Source organism: Rhododendron vialii, chromosome 12a, assembly GCF_030253575.1.
Source record: "Rhododendron vialii isolate Sample 1 chromosome 12a, ASM3025357v1".
Classification (NCBI taxonomy): domain Eukaryota; kingdom Viridiplantae; phylum Streptophyta; class Magnoliopsida; order Ericales; family Ericaceae; genus Rhododendron; species Rhododendron vialii.
The window spans coordinates 32757163-32777625 of NC_080568.1; the positions used below are offsets into that span (position 1 = coordinate 32757163).

At 38.3% G+C, this 20463-nt stretch overlaps 3 protein-coding genes across 8 annotated transcripts; 1 reads left to right on the top strand and 2 right to left on the bottom strand.

The window, feature by feature from the left end:
• Positions 1–1007: 1007 nt before the first annotated feature.
• On the top strand, positions 1008–1681 carry LOC131309820 (uncharacterized). Its single transcript, XM_058336448.1, has 2 exons — positions 1008–1361; positions 1458–1681. The coding sequence occupies exons 1-2, from the start codon at positions 1061–1063 to the stop codon at positions 1514–1516; spliced, it is 360 nt and encodes a 119-aa protein (XP_058192431.1). The 5' UTR covers positions 1008–1060; the 3' UTR covers positions 1517–1681.
• A 328-nt stretch (positions 1682–2009) lies between these two features.
• Positions 2010–5059, bottom strand: LOC131309816 (nuclear pore complex protein NUP50A-like). Its single transcript, XM_058336444.1, has 2 exons — positions 4921–5059; positions 2010–3576 (listed from the first exon to the last, which is right to left on the bottom strand). Exon 2 carries the CDS (start codon positions 3544–3546, stop codon positions 2335–2337), a length of 1212 nt encoding a protein of 403 aa, XP_058192427.1. The 5' UTR covers positions 3547–3576; positions 4921–5059; the 3' UTR covers positions 2010–2334.
• A 1511-nt stretch (positions 5060–6570) lies between these two features.
• On the bottom strand, positions 6571–19758 carry LOC131309814 (coatomer subunit beta'-3). Of its 6 annotated transcripts, none has more exons than XR_009195017.1 (26): positions 19529–19758; positions 19247–19267; positions 19086–19147; positions 18628–18682; positions 16812–16848; positions 16368–16693; positions 16134–16265; positions 15895–16043; positions 15559–15627; positions 15047–15197; positions 14876–14941; positions 13527–13715; positions 13028–13168; positions 12845–12919; positions 12525–12701; positions 12327–12418; positions 12121–12237; positions 11699–11813; positions 11476–11547; positions 10860–11056; positions 10673–10766; positions 9655–9761; positions 9178–9307; positions 8634–8828; positions 7796–7863; positions 6571–6892 (listed from the first exon to the last, which is right to left on the bottom strand). XR_009195017.1 is itself a non-coding variant. In XM_058336440.1 (26 exons), the coding sequence occupies exons 1-25, from the start codon at positions 19529–19531 to the stop codon at positions 7835–7837; spliced, it is 2760 nt and encodes a 919-aa protein (XP_058192423.1). In that variant the 5' UTR covers positions 19532–19758; the 3' UTR covers positions 6571–6892; positions 7796–7834. The 6 variants fall into 6 exon arrangements, 3 of the variants coding, with proteins under 3 accessions (XP_058192423.1, XP_058192424.1, XP_058192422.1); XR_009195019.1 differs by having other exon boundaries at positions 8629–8828; positions 19529–19670; XR_009195018.1 differs by having other exon boundaries at positions 8599–8828; positions 19529–19670.
• Positions 19759–20463: the final 705 nt, after the last annotated feature.

A 20463-nucleotide genomic window follows, 5' to 3' on the forward strand; every position in this document is an offset into this window, starting at 1 on the left:
TGCGGGGGGTGGGGTTTAAACTTTCATTCGTTTCTACCATTTTAAGGACAAAAAGTAAATAAAATCATACTTGTTAGTTTTTTTTTTCCCAAAAAAATAATCATACCGGTAATGAATAGGACAGTAACTAAAAACGTTAGTACACTACAAAAACCAACGATCATTTAGTGATTGAAAACTTGGATTTTGATTGGACAATACTCAGGTTCAAGTTTCCATACCTTTTGTTGGGGCTGAACATACTACTCACAACATCCACACGTGGAGAGACCTTAACTTTGGTCCCGATATAGTTGCGGAGATCCCCTAAAGATAATAGTGTGGCGTGACAATGCAATACTCCTTGGTGTAGGTAACGGGTACCATAGCTTCTTTTTTTCAACGATCATGAATGTCCGTATCAGCTTACGAACATTTGAAAAAAGTATCGATAAATTATAAACTTAGATATCTTGAATTCAAAACTTTGACAATCTTTTGTTGTCAAGTCGCAAAAGAGAGAATGTCCCTTACCTTTTAGTTTCGGGGGTACGTAGCATTACTGGTACTTTTTTGTTCTTTGTAGTTGACTTTTTTTCGAACAAGTCCATATCCATTTTACTTCTGGATCCTCTAGTACTTCAGATAAATAACAAAGAGGTAAAAGCGTAACTAAAATCCAAAAGGATTTCAGTAATGCTTAAATCTTATTCATGCAATCAGTAGGAGATTATCACTCAATTAATGTTTAGCCCTAAGGATTAGTCTATTTGGTTTGTAAGTTTGCTCCCTATACAATTGACAAGTGTTCGATTCTTGGGGTAGGCCACAAAAAAGTAATTTTTTGTGAATCCCCTAGTCCTGGCATGGATGGCCTGCCTGTGACCGGACCGGCAAAGGAATTAGTTGAGGTGTGCATAAGCTGGTCCCGACACTCTGACCAGTGAAAATAAATATAAATAATGCTCACTTCCTTAACTAGCTATATAGCCTATAAATAAGGATACCTATGCATGAAATCTAAAACACAAGTTCTCTACAGAAAGGAGGGAGAGAGAGAGAGAGAGAGAGAGAGAGAGAGATGGCTGGAAATCAAGGTAGGAGATTATCATGTGTTGCGGGAATTTGGATGGGATTGATCATAATACTACTAGTAGCTCAAGCACTCGTGGCGGAGGCAGCAGCTGATGATCAGACGGTAAATGAAAGCCCCTGCGTTTCGGCATGTCGGAAGAAATGCTTTGCATGTTATTTCAGACGCTGTTATGTTCTTCCCTGGTGCTTTAACAAGTGCAAAGCTAAGTGCAGTGCAAGGGTTGTTTCTGAAGCCATAAATGTGCCTTTCAACTGTGCAAAACACAAGTGCTCCAAATTTGCACCAGGTATGCCTATATATGTAACACCGAAACCTGGCTATACAATTGATTCAACCAAATTGTTGCACTGTATGATTCTCATGCGATTTGTTATTGTTGCAGATTTGAAGGAATTTGAAGTCTGTGCAAACAGTTGCAACCACGACTGCAACGCCAAATAGTCCTAGTGGTTCTTAACTTCCTACTTTAGTCCTATCACAAAATATGAGCAACATATGTAGCTGTAAAGGCAATGTTTAATGTCAATATATCCTTCATGGATCCGATGAATGCTTCATCTTGTGTGGACCTGCTATCTGAAATTTGAACTAAAAAATGCGTTCAAATCTTGTCTTTGTGAAGCAGTGATGACAACAGAGATAAACAAGAAAAGATAGAGAAAAGACATGGATATGTTTAAACATCTTTTCTCAATCTTTTTTTCCTCGCTTTGCAAAACACTCTAAACAACGAAGATCCAAACACAGACTTCAGACAGGATAGTAAACATGCAATAAGCCATGGACATCCGCATATTTCCTGCAGAAGACCTAAGCATGTGAAAGCATATTAAAGCCCAATCCAGAGAGTGTAGCACATCAGACTGTTCTTAAGTTCTTAACTTCATCAACCTGTTCCAAAAATAACGTTTGAAAACCAATACATCTATGACGATAACATAAAGACAGGAATTTCATGTATAACTCAAGATTTATCAGACAACTCGAAAAATACGTTTGGCGATTTCCATGTCTTTAGAGCTACAAAGTAGAAACTTCGACCCGACGCCAGGATTTACCCAGAATTTGAACAAGTCTACTGGGTAAAAACAACAACAAAATGGATAGGACTCTGCTAACTGTTCTTTATAGGCCATAGAAGTTACCAACCCCAAACAACCTCCTCCGTCTACTTCCTCCACCGCAAGAAAAGGAAACAGATGTCGGAAGTAACATTATGAGAGAAAAAACAGTTCTCTATCAACTAACTTGGACAACTTTCAATCATCTGACTCCTTGGGAGAATTTTCAGGTGTTTTCAAAACAGTAGCTGTTTTGCCTTTATGTTCCGTGACAGCAACACGAAACTCTTCAACAATAGAAGCATCCTTAAACTTCAAAGCAAATGTAGAGAGATCTCCCTTTCCTTCAACAGCACTATTCATGCAGGCAAAAGTGATGCCTCTCTTTTCCATATTAGTCAGCTTCATATCCGGGTATAGGCTTGCATTTAAAATCAACCTGTAGTTTCCTCTAGCTCTCATTACGAGTCTGGCTTTCCCTTTTTCGTTGGTCAGGACATTCACCTTGAGTTCTCCCTTCCCTCGCTCCTTCCAACCACCTTCGACAAACTCAAATAGCACAGAATCAGCTGTAAAAACGACGTTTTCATTCTCTTCCCCTGTTTCAACCGCAACCTCCTGCATTGAGGGGATTCCACTTCCCTCACTTTTAGTACCAAGGGAAACCCCTGTTGTGCCAAAGAGGGAAGAATTTCCATTATTAGGAAGACTCAACCCAAAAGTAGGGTAGGAACCAGAACCTGGCGGAGATCCTTCTTTAGGAATTGATCCAAAAGAGAACGTAGAAGAGGAGAACCCAGTTCCGGTTAGTCCTGTGAAGGCGTTTTGGGTGCTTGAAAGTTGGTGAAAGGAACTTAAGGATGCAGCTTCCGCTTCTTTTTCTATATTGTCACCACCATGGTCTGTTTTCTGCTTGCTCTCTGTCATAGTACCCTCAGTCCCTTTGTTATCTTCATTCTCAGTTTTATCCCCTTCTGTTGCCTTCTCATATGCAAGTCCTGCTTTGCCGCCCTCCTCACCCACCTTATCAGGTTCCCTCTCACATACAACAGGCTCTGCACCTGCCTCATCGACCTTGTTTTCTGAAACTGATTCTTTGTTCTCATTTTTCTTTCCGTCAACATCTTCTAAAACTTTTTTATCATTTTCCACTTTTGGATTGGTGGAAGGAACCAAGCGAATCCCGGCGAAAGGGTTAGAAGAAGGGATTGACGGGGTCGACGATGGTTGATTCCGACGAACTTTGACAATTCTTCTATTTGCCAGCACCTCCTCACTAGCCTTCTTGAAAGTCCCAGTCTCTAGTTCAGAAGACTCTTCATCGTCATCCAGACCAGGGTTATCTCGTGATAGTTCCCTTCCAGCTGCCCTCTTCTTTGAAGGTGGGATGTTATTTTCTGGATCCCCCATTCAGAAGCCAAAAATAAACTGATCTGTGACCTGTCCTCTAAACAAAGGAAAGAATGTTATTTTCCACAGGAAAAAAGAACAAAAAACACCAACAGACATGACCAATAGCAGCGCTCACGAAAGTCAAGTTTCCCTAAAACGAGAAAAGAAAGACTAACGGAAGCACAAATGGTACAGATTCAAAAAGACAGAAATATCAGTAGATATGGATTCATACTCATCAATGAGATCAATCAGCTATTTTCCAATCAAAATAGACTATACAGGCGTCCTACAATAGTAGACACTACCAGCATATGTATAAAGAAATTTTCATTTACTTTGCGTTTTGGAGAGGGTGACGAGTGACAACCCACCTCCAGCACCAACAAATTACAAATGAAGAATTAAAAATTGCTAATAGCACTAGGTAACCATTACAATGCAAAAATATCGCGAAACGAATAATTTAATAGCACATTTATCATCAAATCCCATATGGTTTACTGGAGTCTATAATTATAATTACCTATTCTTGCCTTTGACTGAAACATAATCTGAAAGTGCTTAGAAATACATTGAGTGAGCTGTAAAGTGTGAGATTTATCTCATATTAGATTAGAACAAATGAGCTATTAAGAAAATCAACCGGATTAGAAACCAGGTTAAGGATCAATGGGCAACTAATGGATCGACCAGAATGGCACCATTGAATCTACAGATCTCACAGACACCTATATAGGAATTCGTTAAATGGAACTGAAAATCCTCAAATTCTTACGTAAATTCTGTTCTACACTTCTACTGAACAAAAGAGCGGAAGCGAACATAGTATAAGTACTTCCAATACAAAAGGGGAGAAAAGTAGCACAAAATATCGAATACGTACCCCTTCTGTCTCAAAAAGATTGTCGAGTCTGCAAAAAGCGATCGGAAAAAAATAAATTTTATAAAGAAAATCTCAATTATTTTGTAAATTTTAAGAACTCATTATTTTGAGTAACTAGCAACAAAAAGCAAAAAGTGACTTTTTCCGACAAAAATGCATCATTTTTCAGCTCCCGTAACAATCTTTCGGAACGGAAGTGGTATCATATGCGCACTCTAAAGACCACACGTTATAGTTTCACATCAAACTCTAATGCCACTTTCTCCAAATCAAGAAACTAATTAAGGAAGCAACAACAGCTGCTACTTCAAACACAATTACATCGCTTTATTAAAATGACCCAGAATCACTCTATCTCAAATTGAAGGCACAAAGAAACAGAACGGGTTGTAAAAGAACGATGAAACAGAAAATCTGGCACCACATGAAGATTATATTTCCACCTATACATACATATATAAACACTTAGAGAGAGAGAGAGAGAGAGAGAGAGAGAGAGAGGGGACCTGGGGAAAGGAATTGAACTGTTATGCAGAATCAGAACATGTGGCTTCCAATCAAGTAACGACTGAACTGTCTTTACAAACCCTAGAACTTCGTTTCAGATATATCTTTTCTTTGCAATAAAAAAAAGACGTGTATATGGTGGAATGCGTCGATCCGGTTCAATCTTATACCTTTACCGTCATGGGCCGGGCCGGAACCCAGTTCAAGTGATTTTTTTTCCCAATATTATATATATCGGCAGGAATTAGCGAGAAATGTTGGAGAGGAAGTTAATGAGTTAGTCCACATGAAATTCAGTAGCTGTCCATAAACCTGAATCTCAAACGCCTCTGACGAGGCTCGAATCCTGACCTCCCTTGTGTGACGACCAAGAAATAACCGCTGGGCTACAAACACATTGGTTAAATGAATGTTTATTGAATTGGCCCACTTTAAAGTTTGTTTGGATTATGAAAAGGAAAAAATAAAAGAAGGGAAAGTTAACAAATTTTTTCTTCCACCGTTTGGCTTTGAGAGAAGGGAATTGAAGTTTTGTGCAAGGTAAAAATTTCCTCCCAGTTTCTTTTCTTAATTTTTTTTCCCGTTGTTTTTCTCAAGTTCCAAACCCACCGTTAGTTTTTTCATTATAACACAAAATGGATATGCGAGCTACCTTGCATAATTGCGGATAGTGTTGTATACAATAATTCTTATTACCACTTAAGTATTGCAAGAATTTCATTACGTTATGTCAAGGTTGAAGGTAAAAGTCTCACAGTGTATTACAAGCACTAAAAAATGTGCTTACTAAATGCCTATGATAAAGACTCAAACTCAGGCATTAAGCAAGAAATTTTAAGTATTTAGTCATTGAACCAAACATTTTAGTCTGGATGTTTTCAAGAATTAGGATTGAGAACTGTAGAAGTATTTTTCCCATCAACAATTTGTATGAAATAAACATTGGAGGAGTGGAACTTGAGTTCTTTTATCTTTTTCTGTTTTTTTGGTAATGGATCTCGAGTTCAAATGATTTGAATGACAAGCGTTTTTTCGGTATACATGCAAGAACACCAAAATATGTATTACTACAATATTTAAGGTGAATTCGAGAGAATTGAGCTCGATATCTAAACCACATTTGAGTAGACACCCACGCATTTGGACTAAACTTGCAAGTTGTGAATTATTAGGTGAATTAGGAAGGAATTCACCAGAAGAATTAAATCTCTCTTGAGAGGAGTGCAAATTCACCTCCTTTTATGCATTGGATATGGTCAACAAATTCAAAGCTACACTTTGTCCTTGTTTTTATTTTATTTTTGTCTATACATTTTTAGAGGTCAATAAGTTAACAACTAATGGGCGTTTGAAGTCTCTCCGTAGACTCAAACATCAAAGCAGAGTGAAAACTGAGAGATACAACCAGATGAGCTAAGAATCACATCTATCAAAGTTACACTTGAGACTTCGAGGATTGCAATTTGGAATGTAAAATGGCTAATACCTCTATAATAGGGGAAATAGCTAAAAAGGTGCTACTTTTCTCCAAAGAATGCCATCTGAGTCCTATGGAAACTTTGGTAAAAATTAGTTCAAATGTCCATAGAAATGGAGACAAATAACCCAGTAAAATGTGTTCCAAATCCAACCAATTTTGCGGCAGGGGAAAGAGGAAACTCCAAAAGATGGTGTTATTAGAAACAAATATGCTTATAGCTGAAAATTTATAAGGGTTGGGATGAACTGTAATCATTATCATCATTCACCGTATAAATCATTCTACATTCACAATGGCACGTAAATTTTCGACAGGTAAAAAATTGGCTCAAAGAATAATGCTAGAACAACTACCAGGAGCAAGTAAATGAATAACTATAAAAATAAAAGGGACTTGTCTATAACATATGCCCATGACAAAATTCCTCGTGCTACAACATCAACCACAGCAGTGTGACAACTGGTCCCGTAATAATCTTTTTTCAGGCAAACCTAGAAAGAAACAGAAAATAGACAAACAAATAAGTACATATATCATGAAATTCAGAATAAACGGGGAAACAAATGCCACTGATTGACGAGGCAAGTCCGAGAAAATCGTGTGGAAAGTATTCAGCCGGTAGATATCACTTGCTGTCTTATTCCAGTAAAATCCATTTTGCACCAAGAACTCAATAAAAATTGCATTCTCGACTCCTAGAGATTTTGGGGGCGTTTGGTTATCATTGTTTATGTGCTTATTCTGTGTCTAAATCTTGTGTCTGATTCGGACTCAAAATAAGCAAATGAATAATGATATAACCAAACATGCACTTAATCTTCCAACTCTCAGAAGACCTGTACACATTGGCAGTCGAGTTTCTAGTCAGTAAAGATATAATTTAATGAAACAAACTTGTTTTCCACAACTCAAATCTTCTCTAGTCAGGTACATACCACCAGAATCGAACGACAAAAAAAAAGGAGCGTTCCAATACCCCAACATCTGAAATCCTCATTAACATTCTTCAAATGCATATTATCATGTAATCTTATGTGAAGGTACTAGGCATCGTGATGTCATCTGAGAAAACCTAAAAGCTCCCATTCCAAAATGTATATGAAGTCTTTATATTTCCTGAATGGACCAATTTAAGAGATAAATATATACTCCGAATGATCGACAAAGGGAAATGAGGCCTCCTAGATTGAAGAGAGTATCCAACAGCACGGTCATGGATCTCAACAACACTGCGGAATATACTCTAATGCAAAGGATACAGCCGAAATATCCACTGCATTTTCTAATACATGTTAATGATCCCAATCCTCATTAAGGATGCATGCAAAAGATGGTTTTTGTATTTAAGTAATGAAAAAAGAATTTTCCCTTTCAAGCAGCAATTGTGTTCAAACCTTAGCAAACGAGATTGATACAACAGGGACTGACTGTCTTCACTGGCCCCCATGACGTGGTGTTAGCACTGCAAAACAGCAAAAAAGAGCACAAAAAGAATTCAGACACAACACCACAATGAAGTTAATAGATGTGATGAACTGCCTGAAACTGCAAAACAAAGAGGAGAAAACCCTTAAAGTGAAAACAGTGACAGAAACAGGTCAAAGAAAATAAAAAGCATAAAAAAAAATGCATTTAATTGCAAGTTAAATAGGGTATTAGAAACCGAAACCAGGCCCCTATGGAAACACAGATCAAACCCACATTGCTCTAGAAATGGCACAGCAAGGGCTTTTATGATTCTAGAATGCAAGCAACAGCTACGCAACTATTGCCAATATATGACCGGGTATGAGAATGCTTGAAGAAACAACCAATCCAATCCTCAGGACTAATGCCGGGCCAATAACGTGTTTTGTGATGTTTATAGTGACTAATGATGGATTTTTATGTTTCTTTCAGAAAAATTGCAATAGTGCAGTTAAACATAATTTCTGGGGGTGACCTTTGTTACAATAACCACAATGGGGGACTACATAACTCATGCAATAATATAACCAAGTCAAGGACAAAATAGACCAAAGACAAATAATTGCAATGGGGATTGCCAATCAAGTTCAACTTAAATCATTAATTCTATGGTACAACCACATGCAATCTTGTATGCGTAACGTGAAACAGGATTTCAAAATAAAACAGATGCCAAGTTTTGATAAGAACAAGAGTCAAAAATGGCATATTAGAGAAATTAATTATTCACCAGTGACAAAATTAGGATTTTCACACTGGCCTAACCAATTGCTTTTACGCTGACGGGTTTCCTTCATTATTCGTACCCCACTCTTCGTCGTTACCGTTAACAAGTACGGTGCCATCTGTTGAGTCGGCATCAACCACTACAGCCTCTTCTTGCCCTTCGTCTAGTGCCTCTTCTTGTCCCTCTTCTTGCCCTTCATCTAGTGCCTCTTCTTCTCCATCCTCTTCCTCAACCTGATAAAGGGAAGAAAATTCCACGTTAATGATTTATATGGTTGAGTTAACTACAAGAAAGACAAAGGCCTTTGCCCAGATATGAATGCTAAAATCATCTACAGTGTCGTAGAGCGAGATTCACATGTCCAGGGGGAAGCAAATCCAACAGAGGGCAATTCACAGTTCGGAAAATTCTGAATCTAAAATATTAACAACTTAAGACAGCGAAGCTCAACATCACAATTTTTGAAGTCAAGATTAGGTAATTGCATTGTTTTACATACGGAATCAAAGTTATAAAAAGGCTAATGAAATATATACTTGAAGGAAAAGAGAACCATAAATCTCTATCCAAACTCAAAGTTACCTCGTGATCGAAGCCTCCATTTTCAAGTGGCGTGTCTTCATATATTTGCATATTTCTGAATCCCTCTACGAGGTTAACATGTGATCTATCGGTATACTTGACATATTCTTCCGCTGGAGGATAAGTACCCCTAAAATGGAATTGGAGGATGGTAAGTACATAAATGCCACATTTCAACTACAACATTTGCAGAATACACTTCCTAGTAATGGCAAAACAAACATTTCAGGAAACTGAAAACATAATAGTCCACAGACAGACCACACCTCAAAAGTTTCCCAAGCGATACATACACAAACAGGCCGTGTTGCACATTAGCAGGCAAAATAAAAAAAAAGATGAAATTTTGAAAAATGGAGAATTTGGGATCGACAAGATTGGGCAATAAAAAATATAGACTTCAAGGCAGATGATTCCTTCTTAAGAAAGAAAAGATGATGAAAAATGGAAATGCAGTAGAAAGCCATGTAATTTAACCTTGTTTCTGCAACTTTTGATTCAACTGCAAGAGCAACTTGCCAATCCTCAAACAAATTAGGATACTCTTCAGGATCAGCCAAAGATTCTGCAGCTTTCGGATTAACCTACAGAACATGCAGTTAATGATGAAGATACATCACCAGTAACAGACTTCCTTCTCCTTATAACTTGTTGCTTTGGACAAAAAAATTCCATCTCTGTAACTAATAATGCAAATACAAGTTTCATCAAGTTGAGGAACTACGCTATCCACAAATTTCAAGAGAGCTACAGGTCTAATTAGCAACCAGGAACATTCCTTGAGAGAACTACCATTAAGGTATTTCCTTTTCCGCTGGGCTTTGCAGAATGCAGGTATCATATGTTTGGTCTAACCCTAACTTCCAGCATGAATATTTCCCCATAACTAAATCTGTGAAGTTTCTATGCCAGACACTTTTATATTTCTATAGGAGTGTGAGATACACGTCCAACAGACGACTACTTTTTGCTCAACAAAATGGGTGGAGGAGGGGGCAACCGCCGTAGCTACTTCCCCTGGGCGTGACCTTAGGGACTCCAAACTTGCAGCGGGTCCCGAAAGGGATCAATCACCCATAGGTTTCTACCGCCCCACCAAGGAGCGAGCAGAACAAAGCCCCTTTCACACTAGACAACTGATTCATAGGACACTACCACAAGTAGGTTCGGCACAGCGACTGCGCGGGAAGGAGCGGACACTTAAGTCCAGTTGTTTTGCCCACTCGTCTACCACGAAGGTAGCATAGTTGTCTGTAAACATCATTCTGTCAGAAATAAATGGAAGTCGTACTAAACAATTATGAAATTTTGCAGTGTCATGGTATGAATGCGCGTAAGAATTTGATGGATCTTAGACGCAACACACCCACAGTTGACACATGTCCAAGTCTACAAAACCTAGGGCCACATTATTCTATAACAATAATTCAGCTGTCAGAAGTTTGAGATTGAATTATTCAGAAACAATCACACAGACAGTAGAATGATAAGTTACCTTATTCAGGTCTTTTCTCCATATTGCAACTATCTCTGAAACCTTGCTTGGAAGATAAGACCGTGCCATCAAAGCAGCCTCAGGTATCCGATTGCTGCAAAGTTTCCATTCAGAACAGCATCCAGATGAGAACTAGCCATTACTGCAGGGCTCTTTAGAGAATGAATACAATTAAAAGAAAAAACACCTGTCAACCAAAAGCTGCAGGCACTCTTCCAATTTACCCAACATGAATAGACAAAGGAAGGCAACATTGTTTTTTCCATGCTCGGTAGCCAGACATGCAAGTTTTGATATCCCTTCCGCATCTCCTAAGGAAGAGTAGAGTAGCAACAAACCACTCAAGTCCATCGCATTTTTCAAACAGTCCTCTGCCATCTCTAACTGCAATACATCAAAAGGGTGACATTTTAGAAAAGTAGCCCAACAAACAAATATAAACCTTCCATTGACAGGATGATTGTCCAGAGCAGCACAATTAAAAGTACACGTATGGAACAGAAATGGAATGTGTGCCTACTGAAAAGTAATTTGTAATACAGAAAATAGCGAAATTGTTGAACGGAAAATCATATCGCCTTCATAAACCGCCAAAGAGAGATGTTTAAACTCAAGCAAGGGAAAGAACTCATCATTCACAATGAATTTTGCAGACATTTCTAGGAAACAACAAAATTGCTCCTTGGTCACCACCTTACTGTCGGCGATATGTTTACTCTAACTACAGAAAAGAACATTATGAGAATTGGTGCAGTGGAAATGTTTAGATGAAAATGTGCAGTTTGACGTGAATGAGAAAGTACCATTCCAGTGGACATGGCTAATTCACCCAACTGCTTCCATTTGGATTCACTATGCGCTCCTGTGGCAATTTCCTGTCAGCAGGAAATGAAACTTTTACCAGGATGTTTAGAAAGTCAACACAATTCTTCAAATCTTACTTCACAGTTCACACAAACGCTCTACACAATAAACACTCTAACAATTGCTTAACTCCTTAAATATGCATCTAACAACAGAGCTTACCTTGGCAACATCTAGTTTACCCAGTTGAATGGCTAGCTCAAATCTGTAGTCAGGGTCTGTAGCTACTTCCAGTGCCTCCTCTATCGATCCCCGTGATTCCAAGAAACGGGCCACGCTAAATAGCAGGTAACATTCTCCATTAGGATGCAAGGTACAATTCAGAACCCAAGTTTTGCATCCACACAGAAAACAAGAGAACAATGGGAAAACAGGGAGAAGTAGGGAAAGAGATATACTGTTACTGATCCCAGAATCATACACTTACAAAGAAGCCAGTGGCAAGCGTATTGCAATAATACATTAGCAAGGCGGTCGTCTCATAAACTATTACTGAGATATTCTTAATGGTCGGATTTGTAGATACATCAAGGCTTTATCATGCTTAACACTGCAATTTAAAGATAGTCAGAGGTGAGACACACCTATTATGGTGCTCCTTGGGAATTGAAGGTAAAATCTCATTGGCTCGCTCCAGGTCACCACGCATCACAAGAGTCTTGTACTCAATCAAGCTAAGAAGTAACGTGTATCCCATAACACTACAAGCAAAAAAGCAAGCGGTCAAGAAGTTAATAATGAACATCACAGATGTTACTGCTCCAATAGTATCCTTTAAAACAACACTTACTTGAACTCTTTGTCAATTAGAAAGACCCTACTTTGATTAGCCATATAACCCAACAGGTACATAGGCCGGTCCAAATGAAACATTGTGGTCACCTGGAAATGTTACAATAAATCCGTAAATGGTTTCCTGAATTCCAACAATGCAAATTATATCTGAATATTTGCAATTTTATAAGCACGCATATGATCTTGTACATACCTCACCACCAACACAGTAATTAAGTCGCCAGGAGGAGTTGTTGTAAATGAAACAATCCCCGACCCATAATCCAGTCCTGACACGTTCGTTTATTTCATAAAGAAGCTCAAAGGCATCTTCAACACCTTGTTCATCTACTGGACTTCCACTATCTAAATGTGCGGAAACCACATCACGCTGCACCATGAAAAACAAAATTGAACCTCATGCATTGCAAAAACCAACAATTCACACCATTGCCGAAAATTCATGGAGAAGAGCTGGTCTTCTGCAGAGATTTTGTACGATTATCGAACAAATGAGAAGATGGGAATCCTTACATTGTACTTAAGTATGTAGAATGATGTATCACTGGCTATTGCCACCAAATCACCACTATCAGCCCAGTAGAGGTTCTGAAAAAAGTTAAATAAATGAGAAAGAGAGAATAAATAGAACATTACAGTTTCTCAGCAGCATAACATTATAGCTGATAGGAAATAAGAGGGCATCTTACTACTTACTTTGACATTTACATCAATCCGTCTAATCAACCTGCACTCAGCCCAATCATAGAAACAAATAAAGTCATTTGAGCACATCGCTAATACAGTTCCACCATATATACGATCAGCGGTAAATGTTGGCCGGATACTCTTCCTTTCCTGTAAAATACCACTTTCATTAAAATTATCCAATTGCCCAAAGACAGTTAGAATCAAGCTAAACAGCAATACGTTCTAAGTTGCAAAGGTGCCAGCTTCCATACTGAATTTCCAAGAACTACAAACACATTTAAACAGGAAGCCATGCGAGTAAAACGAAGATAAGTGAGAATAAGTTAACAAAGCCAAGAGCTAAAGAACAAAAGACACAAGAACCAATTTTTTTCAGCAATCTTCAAAACAACTTCCCCAACATTCCTTTGATAAAATTCAGGAGTGATCAATTTGATCCCTTTCTGTATCTCTTAAAAACATAAACCATGGATTTAAGGTGATGTCAACAATTGGGCATACGAACCTGAAAACTTTTACTGAAGATTTTGATCTTTGACGTACTTTCTCTAACAGCATATTCACCATCAGATGACCAAACAAATTCCAATGCTGAACCAAATGACCTATTTCTCCATGCCAGGGCTGTATATATGATGTACTCACCATCTCCACAGACAACAACAAACCTCCCATTGGGATTGTGCTTCAAGCTCTAGAAAGCAAAATTTAAAATTAGTTAGAATTAACCATGATGCCACTAATGTAGATCCCAACAGAATTCTTTTCTCATAGTTTCAAAGCATATAATATATGTTAACAACTGCTGTTTTTATACAAGGAAGTCACATGATAACTAGCAGAAGATAAGCATGGTTGTTGGAATGTAGGACCACAATAATATCAGGAGAAAGGACATGAATTATTTTGTAGAACTTCACTAAGGAGTGAGGTGTCTGACGCACATAGAAGTAGTTAGAGTCGCACGCAATGTAAACAATCAAGTAAGCTATGCCAGAGGCACAAAATGGCAATTAAAACATGTTCACCAACTAGGTAAAAGAGAGATTATATGTTGAGATTAATGAGTGCCACCTGTACACAAGATACAGTATCCAATGAGGATAGATGCAAACTTAGAGGTTGCACCAGTCAAATGAGAAAAAAGATGTAAAAGATAATTGTGTCTAATCTAAAACAATTGCACCATAAAGAGAGCTATAATAGGAGTAACGTTGGAGGCACCAAACTGAAAAAAATGCTGACTGAAACAACAAGATCAAGTGCCGGTCCAGTCCACATTCAATTCTAGGAGGAGGTTGGGCTGGAAACAAAGATGACTTCCAATTTGTACTCAAATAAAGTACCCGCAAATCTAAGTGTTCACCCTTGAGAATGACTGCCAAAGACTTTTTACGTTTCTCAAACATGGTTCAAGTTCTGCAAATCATCTATGAGTTTCATTTTGCATATAAAAACAGGAGAGCACCATATATGACTCCAAACTGACAACTACACACCGTCTTACTACAATGATACTTTCGTCAAAAGAAAATTTCAAATAGACGACAAAGTACAAACTAGTTCATGGATTAACTCTCTCCCATCAGGACAACAAGAATGACCGGTAAAATGTACATTAAGCATAAAAGTAGTCAAACACCTAAAGCACGACCAGCTAACTCTTATTATGTGATCACAAATGAACATCATGAAAGTTAATCTAGTAGACATCTTTGCATGATAAGTATTTGCATTGCAAATCAAATAGAACCAAGACAACATCCACAAGAAGACCACCACGCAAGTATAAAATTTAACTCATCACAAGCCAGACGAGAGAATATCAAGTACTTCCAAAGAAGGCCAACTCACTTGTGGGTAAAGATCACAGGTCCCCAACTCCTTCACTGCCAAAGGTAATCTTTCTCCATCATTAACCTGACAAGAAAAAGGGAACAATGGATTTAAACAACACCTGAAGCAAAAAAGATGTCATTCCAGATATAAGGATGTTCAAAAGATGAAAATGCAATTGAATTAAACCTCATAATCTGCTCCAACACTCTTGATGTTAACAGTCTGTATTTCATTATGCTTAGCCCATATGATTTTCCCGCTATTGTCCATGCTAGCTACGGGTTCTTCTCGACCAATTTTTACCATAATAGTTCCTTCATCATAGCCAATTACAATCCTGTAAAAGAGTACGACCGCAATAGAAGATGAGGTCGCAGCCAGATAAGAGTTAAACACACCCAAGGATAGATGCAACAAATAAATTGTAATGTTCTATTCGAGTCAAGAAATAACTCAGTTCAATCAAGTCTTGTTCCAACCTTCAGTTGTTGGCTACTCATGGGATTGAATGATCTTTTATACCTTGCATGACTTATCTCCCAGTTTTTCACATCCACGGGACACCAAAGCTCATAAACCTTTTAGTAAGACAAATAACTACCCAATACTCCGTGACCTAAGATGGACATCAACCTCCACCCCCACAAAAAAGAAAAAAGAAATGAGTTAAAAGTAAGAATTAAACAAGTACCACTTACCGGCGAGAACCTCTCATATGTCCAATTGCCCAAACTCTTTCAAGACCATAGTTCAGCGTGTTCTCAAGTCTACACATCAATCAAAATAGTATAAATGCAAATAATAATTATGCAGTCTGAATTTTCAACTTTTTCTAATAATAACTGCTATACTGAAATCAGTAAAACAAGTTAACTAATGGCCACCCATGTTGTATATTTTGTTGGATGTTTACCTAGTGTGCCATACGATAAAGTCCTATCGTGCTTGAAAGCAATAAGAGAGCAAGGTTCGAGGAAAGTCTACATATTCAAATGTCGGTAATAACTAATAAGAAAGTTTTAGCATAAACTTACCTATAAGTGGTAGCATGCCATATACGAACAGTACCATCCTCAGAACCAGTAAGTATAATGGGAAGTTCAGGGTGAAAACAAACAGCAGAAACATTGTGAGTGTGGCCTTCTAGTGTCTGGACACAGCTTTTGGTTTGGTAGTCCCACACCTATTTCAATGAATATAGCCACAAATACTTTTCAAATTGCATATGTACAAACTTAGGAAGGAAGAGGAGAGAAGAAAATATAATGCAAACCTTTGCTGTGTGGTCATCAGAACCAGTTATAAGATAAGGCTTATCACCACCTGTGAAGTAATCAACACAGTTTACACCTTTCAAATGTGCATCCAATGTAAAATTTGGGTCAGGGGAGCCCAGATTCCAAATCTGGAAAGAGAACAAGAACAAAAGAAAAAGAACTCACAGTGAGGGATTGGTTCTACCAAATCATACAGGCATCGCTGCTCAGATAGAAAATTCAACCCTTACCTTTATGGTGCGATCCAGAGATGCACTAGCGAATGTGTTGGTATCTTTCGGATTAAATGTGACTTGCATAACATAATGGGAATGACCCTCAAAAATTTGAGTACACAACCAGCCCTTGTCCCAATCCCAAAGCTTTATAAGCATGTCATCAGATGATGACAACACATAAGGTAGGGTAGGATGAACAGCCACACACCTAATATAATCGGTGTGTGCCTCAAATACTTTGACCTTATCCATCGTATTGTAATTGTATACACGAATAAACATGTCATCAGCGCCAGCAACAACCCACTGTTTGCGTGCAATGAACTTGGCAGATCTAACTGCAAATCCATAGAGTAGAAATCAGAGAACAAGAAAAGACCGCATCAAGGCGAAAAATGCAAGAAAAATTTACCAGTTGACCAAACAAATAAATAATGTGAAGTGTGAGTCACATACCTGGTAACTCGGTCACCTCAAAAGACTTCACCATAGTCTGAGAATAGAAAAAGAAAGTTAAATTAGCATCAAATGATCAGAAAATTACTACAACTAAATAGAAGTCATCACAACTTTACTGTTCCTTGTGGCTTTGGGGTGTGACGGGGAGTCTAAATTCTTAGACTTAAAGAACATTTCAATTCCCTAATATAGCAAATACAACAATATCCGGTGTCTGTCGACAGAAATAGCAGGTAGCACAGAAAAGGCTGCCAGTACAACCATGTCCGCTGTCTGTCGACAGAAATAGCACATATCACAGGAAAGGCTAAAATAAAATTAGCCACCAGCTACAGAGTGATCTAGGACATGCTCGCCCGCAAGGCCTTCAAAACGATTTGTATGTGAAAAGACCTCTCATGACAGCATTGGAACTAGTAAGAAATGCTTCAAAAGAGAAACTGGGAGCATTTTAACCAAATGTGCTGACATAAATAAATAGAGCTCGTAAGTTGAAGCGTTATTATATAAGAAATCTCACGAAAATTGGCTTCCGTTCAGTTGATATGCCACCCTCTATAAAGTTAACTAAACACAAAATGGATCAACTGTGTTTGAGACAAATGCCGAAGTCTTCTATTCTATGCAATACAAAATGTCAGAGAAAAGTGGTACCCTAAGTATCTTCTTTAGCCGAATATGGAAGTTTTATTTGGTCATTTCAATCAAGAGGGCTCATGAGACCAAGTTCCACCATCCCAACCAATTTGCGATGGCAGAGCTTCACTTTTTAAGCTCAAGGGTTGTGTGTCCGTCAGTACACTTGCTGTGACCCAGATTGCCAAGGCTCCCTGAAGCTTGAGACCCATATGAAAGAGAAGAGGTGAGGGAGGTGAAGGTTGCAAGCTTATGAACCCATGAACCTCTCCGTATCACTTGGTGGGTAGTGCAGACTCAAACAGACAATATTGCACCATGCAAGGCATAGTCATTGTGACTGACATCAGGCTAGCACCAAAAGAGAAATGTGTTTGGACAATTTCAATATGAATGCGGAATGAAGAAGATATCGTATTAAGCCGGTCGGATTGTTATAAATGGAAACAAAGCATGCAACAAGTAGTAACGCGGGCTCGATCAAAGATGCTCGAATGGGTCCACATAGAGACGAGGTTGGGTAGGTCCATGTGGGCAAATGTTATGAATATGATAACGTTCTTGGGTACTTACCCGAGAGACAAGCACGAGGAGCTTAACATCCTGGAGAGATCTACCAAAGGATTATATCAACTCTTAAGTGGTGTTTAAGTTTAACAAGGTAGGAATCTGCGGCCACGGTATTATACTTGTTACTTAGAGCAACAGGTCATAAGCTTATTTTAAATGGCAAGCTTAGCAATAGACTATCAAATCCACATAGTAAGAGGAATGTGCTATACATCTATGCAATTGCAATACATACTTTGGCCAGGTCTCCTTCTGATGGTAAAACGTGTTTCGAATATATTATTCATTAGCCTAGTGATATTTGACCAGCAAAGGGTGCAAAATTGCAAAAACGACCTTGTTTCGACAATACTAATAGAAAACACAATAAGAACTGCAAATTACGAATAATAGTAATTACTGGGATTTCAATTTACTCCACAATAACAAATCAAAAAAAGAAAAGAAAATCGCATTCAGAAACACACAGAAAAAAGAAAACATGCGGGTTTGTCACAAGAAACATGGCATTGTAACTTGTAAGGCATTAGAAGGCACATATCATTATCCAGTGGGATGGATGGTAGCTTAACATTCTTTTCTAGCATACAGCATAACTGTTGCATACCTGAGACTGGTAATTCCAGATGCCAACAGTCCCTGAATACAAACTTGCTAGAATCCTGCAAGGTCAAAGCATCATGTCTCGCTCGTCAGAATCACCACAAAACCGTTTAACCAAAAATCACAAAAATGATTTCCCATGTTCTAAGAACCCGTCCGCTCTAACATAAAAGGTTTTAATAAACTCAATGCTAATTAGTTTTCGTAAGAAGGTGTATGCATTCTTTTACGCAGGACCCCTGAAGAGGGCACACACAGATACCTCTCAAGTTAACACACAAACATATCAATTGAGCATAAAATTTAATCTTTATGATCTTTAAATACAAGATTCGAATAAACTCAATGATAATTAGTTTTTGCGACATTTTTTTATGCCGGACCTATAAAGAGGGCACATGGCAGTACCATTCACATTAAAAACAAACAAACATATTAATCGAGCAAATAAAGTTAAAATACCATGGCTCGGTCGGATGCAGATCCACAGACTTTACTCTCTCTGATCTCTGAGCAAGTTTTCTCTGATCAAGCAACAATAGTCAACAACATCAAAATCTCATAAGTTAAATCCACACATGACTTCAACAATTCTTCCAAATTCACAAGAATGCTATAATTACCTTTATCTCCAATCTGAGAGGCTGCACCAGATCAAAACAAACACACGAACAGAATCAGTACCGCATTCTAACGCTAGATCTCGAGTTAATTCAAATCTCAAACCGATAATTCCAAGCACAGCATTCAAATACACGCGCAAGAAAACGCAATTGCGTGACAGTCATAAACTAGCACGAGTGAAATAGATGTTCAGATCGAATTAAGTAACGACATTCGCGCCAGATCTAATATACGCACAACTGTGAATGGATTTGAATAACGAGAAGGACAAAGCGACTTACCATTTTGATTGGATCGGGTGAGATCCAGGTGAGATCGCGGTAGAATAACCGACAGTCTCAGCTGCCGCAAGACGATCCTCGTTCGAATTGCTCTCAAACTGAAGAGTGATAAAGCGCGGGCACAACGTCTAGAGAGAGACAATTCTGGAGAGAGAGAAAGAGATTTGTCTTTGTAACAGAGCAACGCTTGCAAATGGAGTACGTGAGGAGAGTTGTACAGTGGGGGAGATGGCATTGGCAATTGATAGATGCTTTGTAGTTACGAAAACCGATTGGGCTAAAATTACACTAACCGCCCCTGAGGTTTACGGAAGGTCCATTATTACCCTTGAGGTTCTATAAATTTCGTTCTTTGCCTCAAGACAACTTAATCGTACTACAAAATGGGCCATACAAGTCTCCTTCTCTTATTTTTTTTGCCTTCCCTTTTTTGGTATAGCGGTAATTGGTGTCCGGGTCAACTTATGGACACCTCGACAAATGCCACCCCGGTCTATTCAAAGATAGGTCATCCACGTTTAAGGGCAAAGCTACCTTGGGGCCGGGCAGGCCCCGGCCGCCCGTGATTTTTGAAAGACTGTTATTAATATTACTAATGTAACAGTTTCATATAATCTTAATAATTTTAATTTGATTTAGTAAAAAAATAGATTATTTTATATTCTCATTTCTTAATTTCTTTCATAAACATACAATTAGGCATGTGAGTATTGTCGTAGCCTAAGTAAAGGGAACAAAATGATTCATACTGTTTTAAGTTAGAGTAATTATAATGCACAAGTTTCTTATATTGGAAATCAAAAACTCTATTGTATACTAATAAGTTTTAGTGTAAATAAAAATGTGCCTATTAAGTTGGTCCCCCACGGTCTAAAATCCTGGTTCCGCCACTATTCACGTTGACGGTAGGAAATTCACAATAATTTACTTTCTTG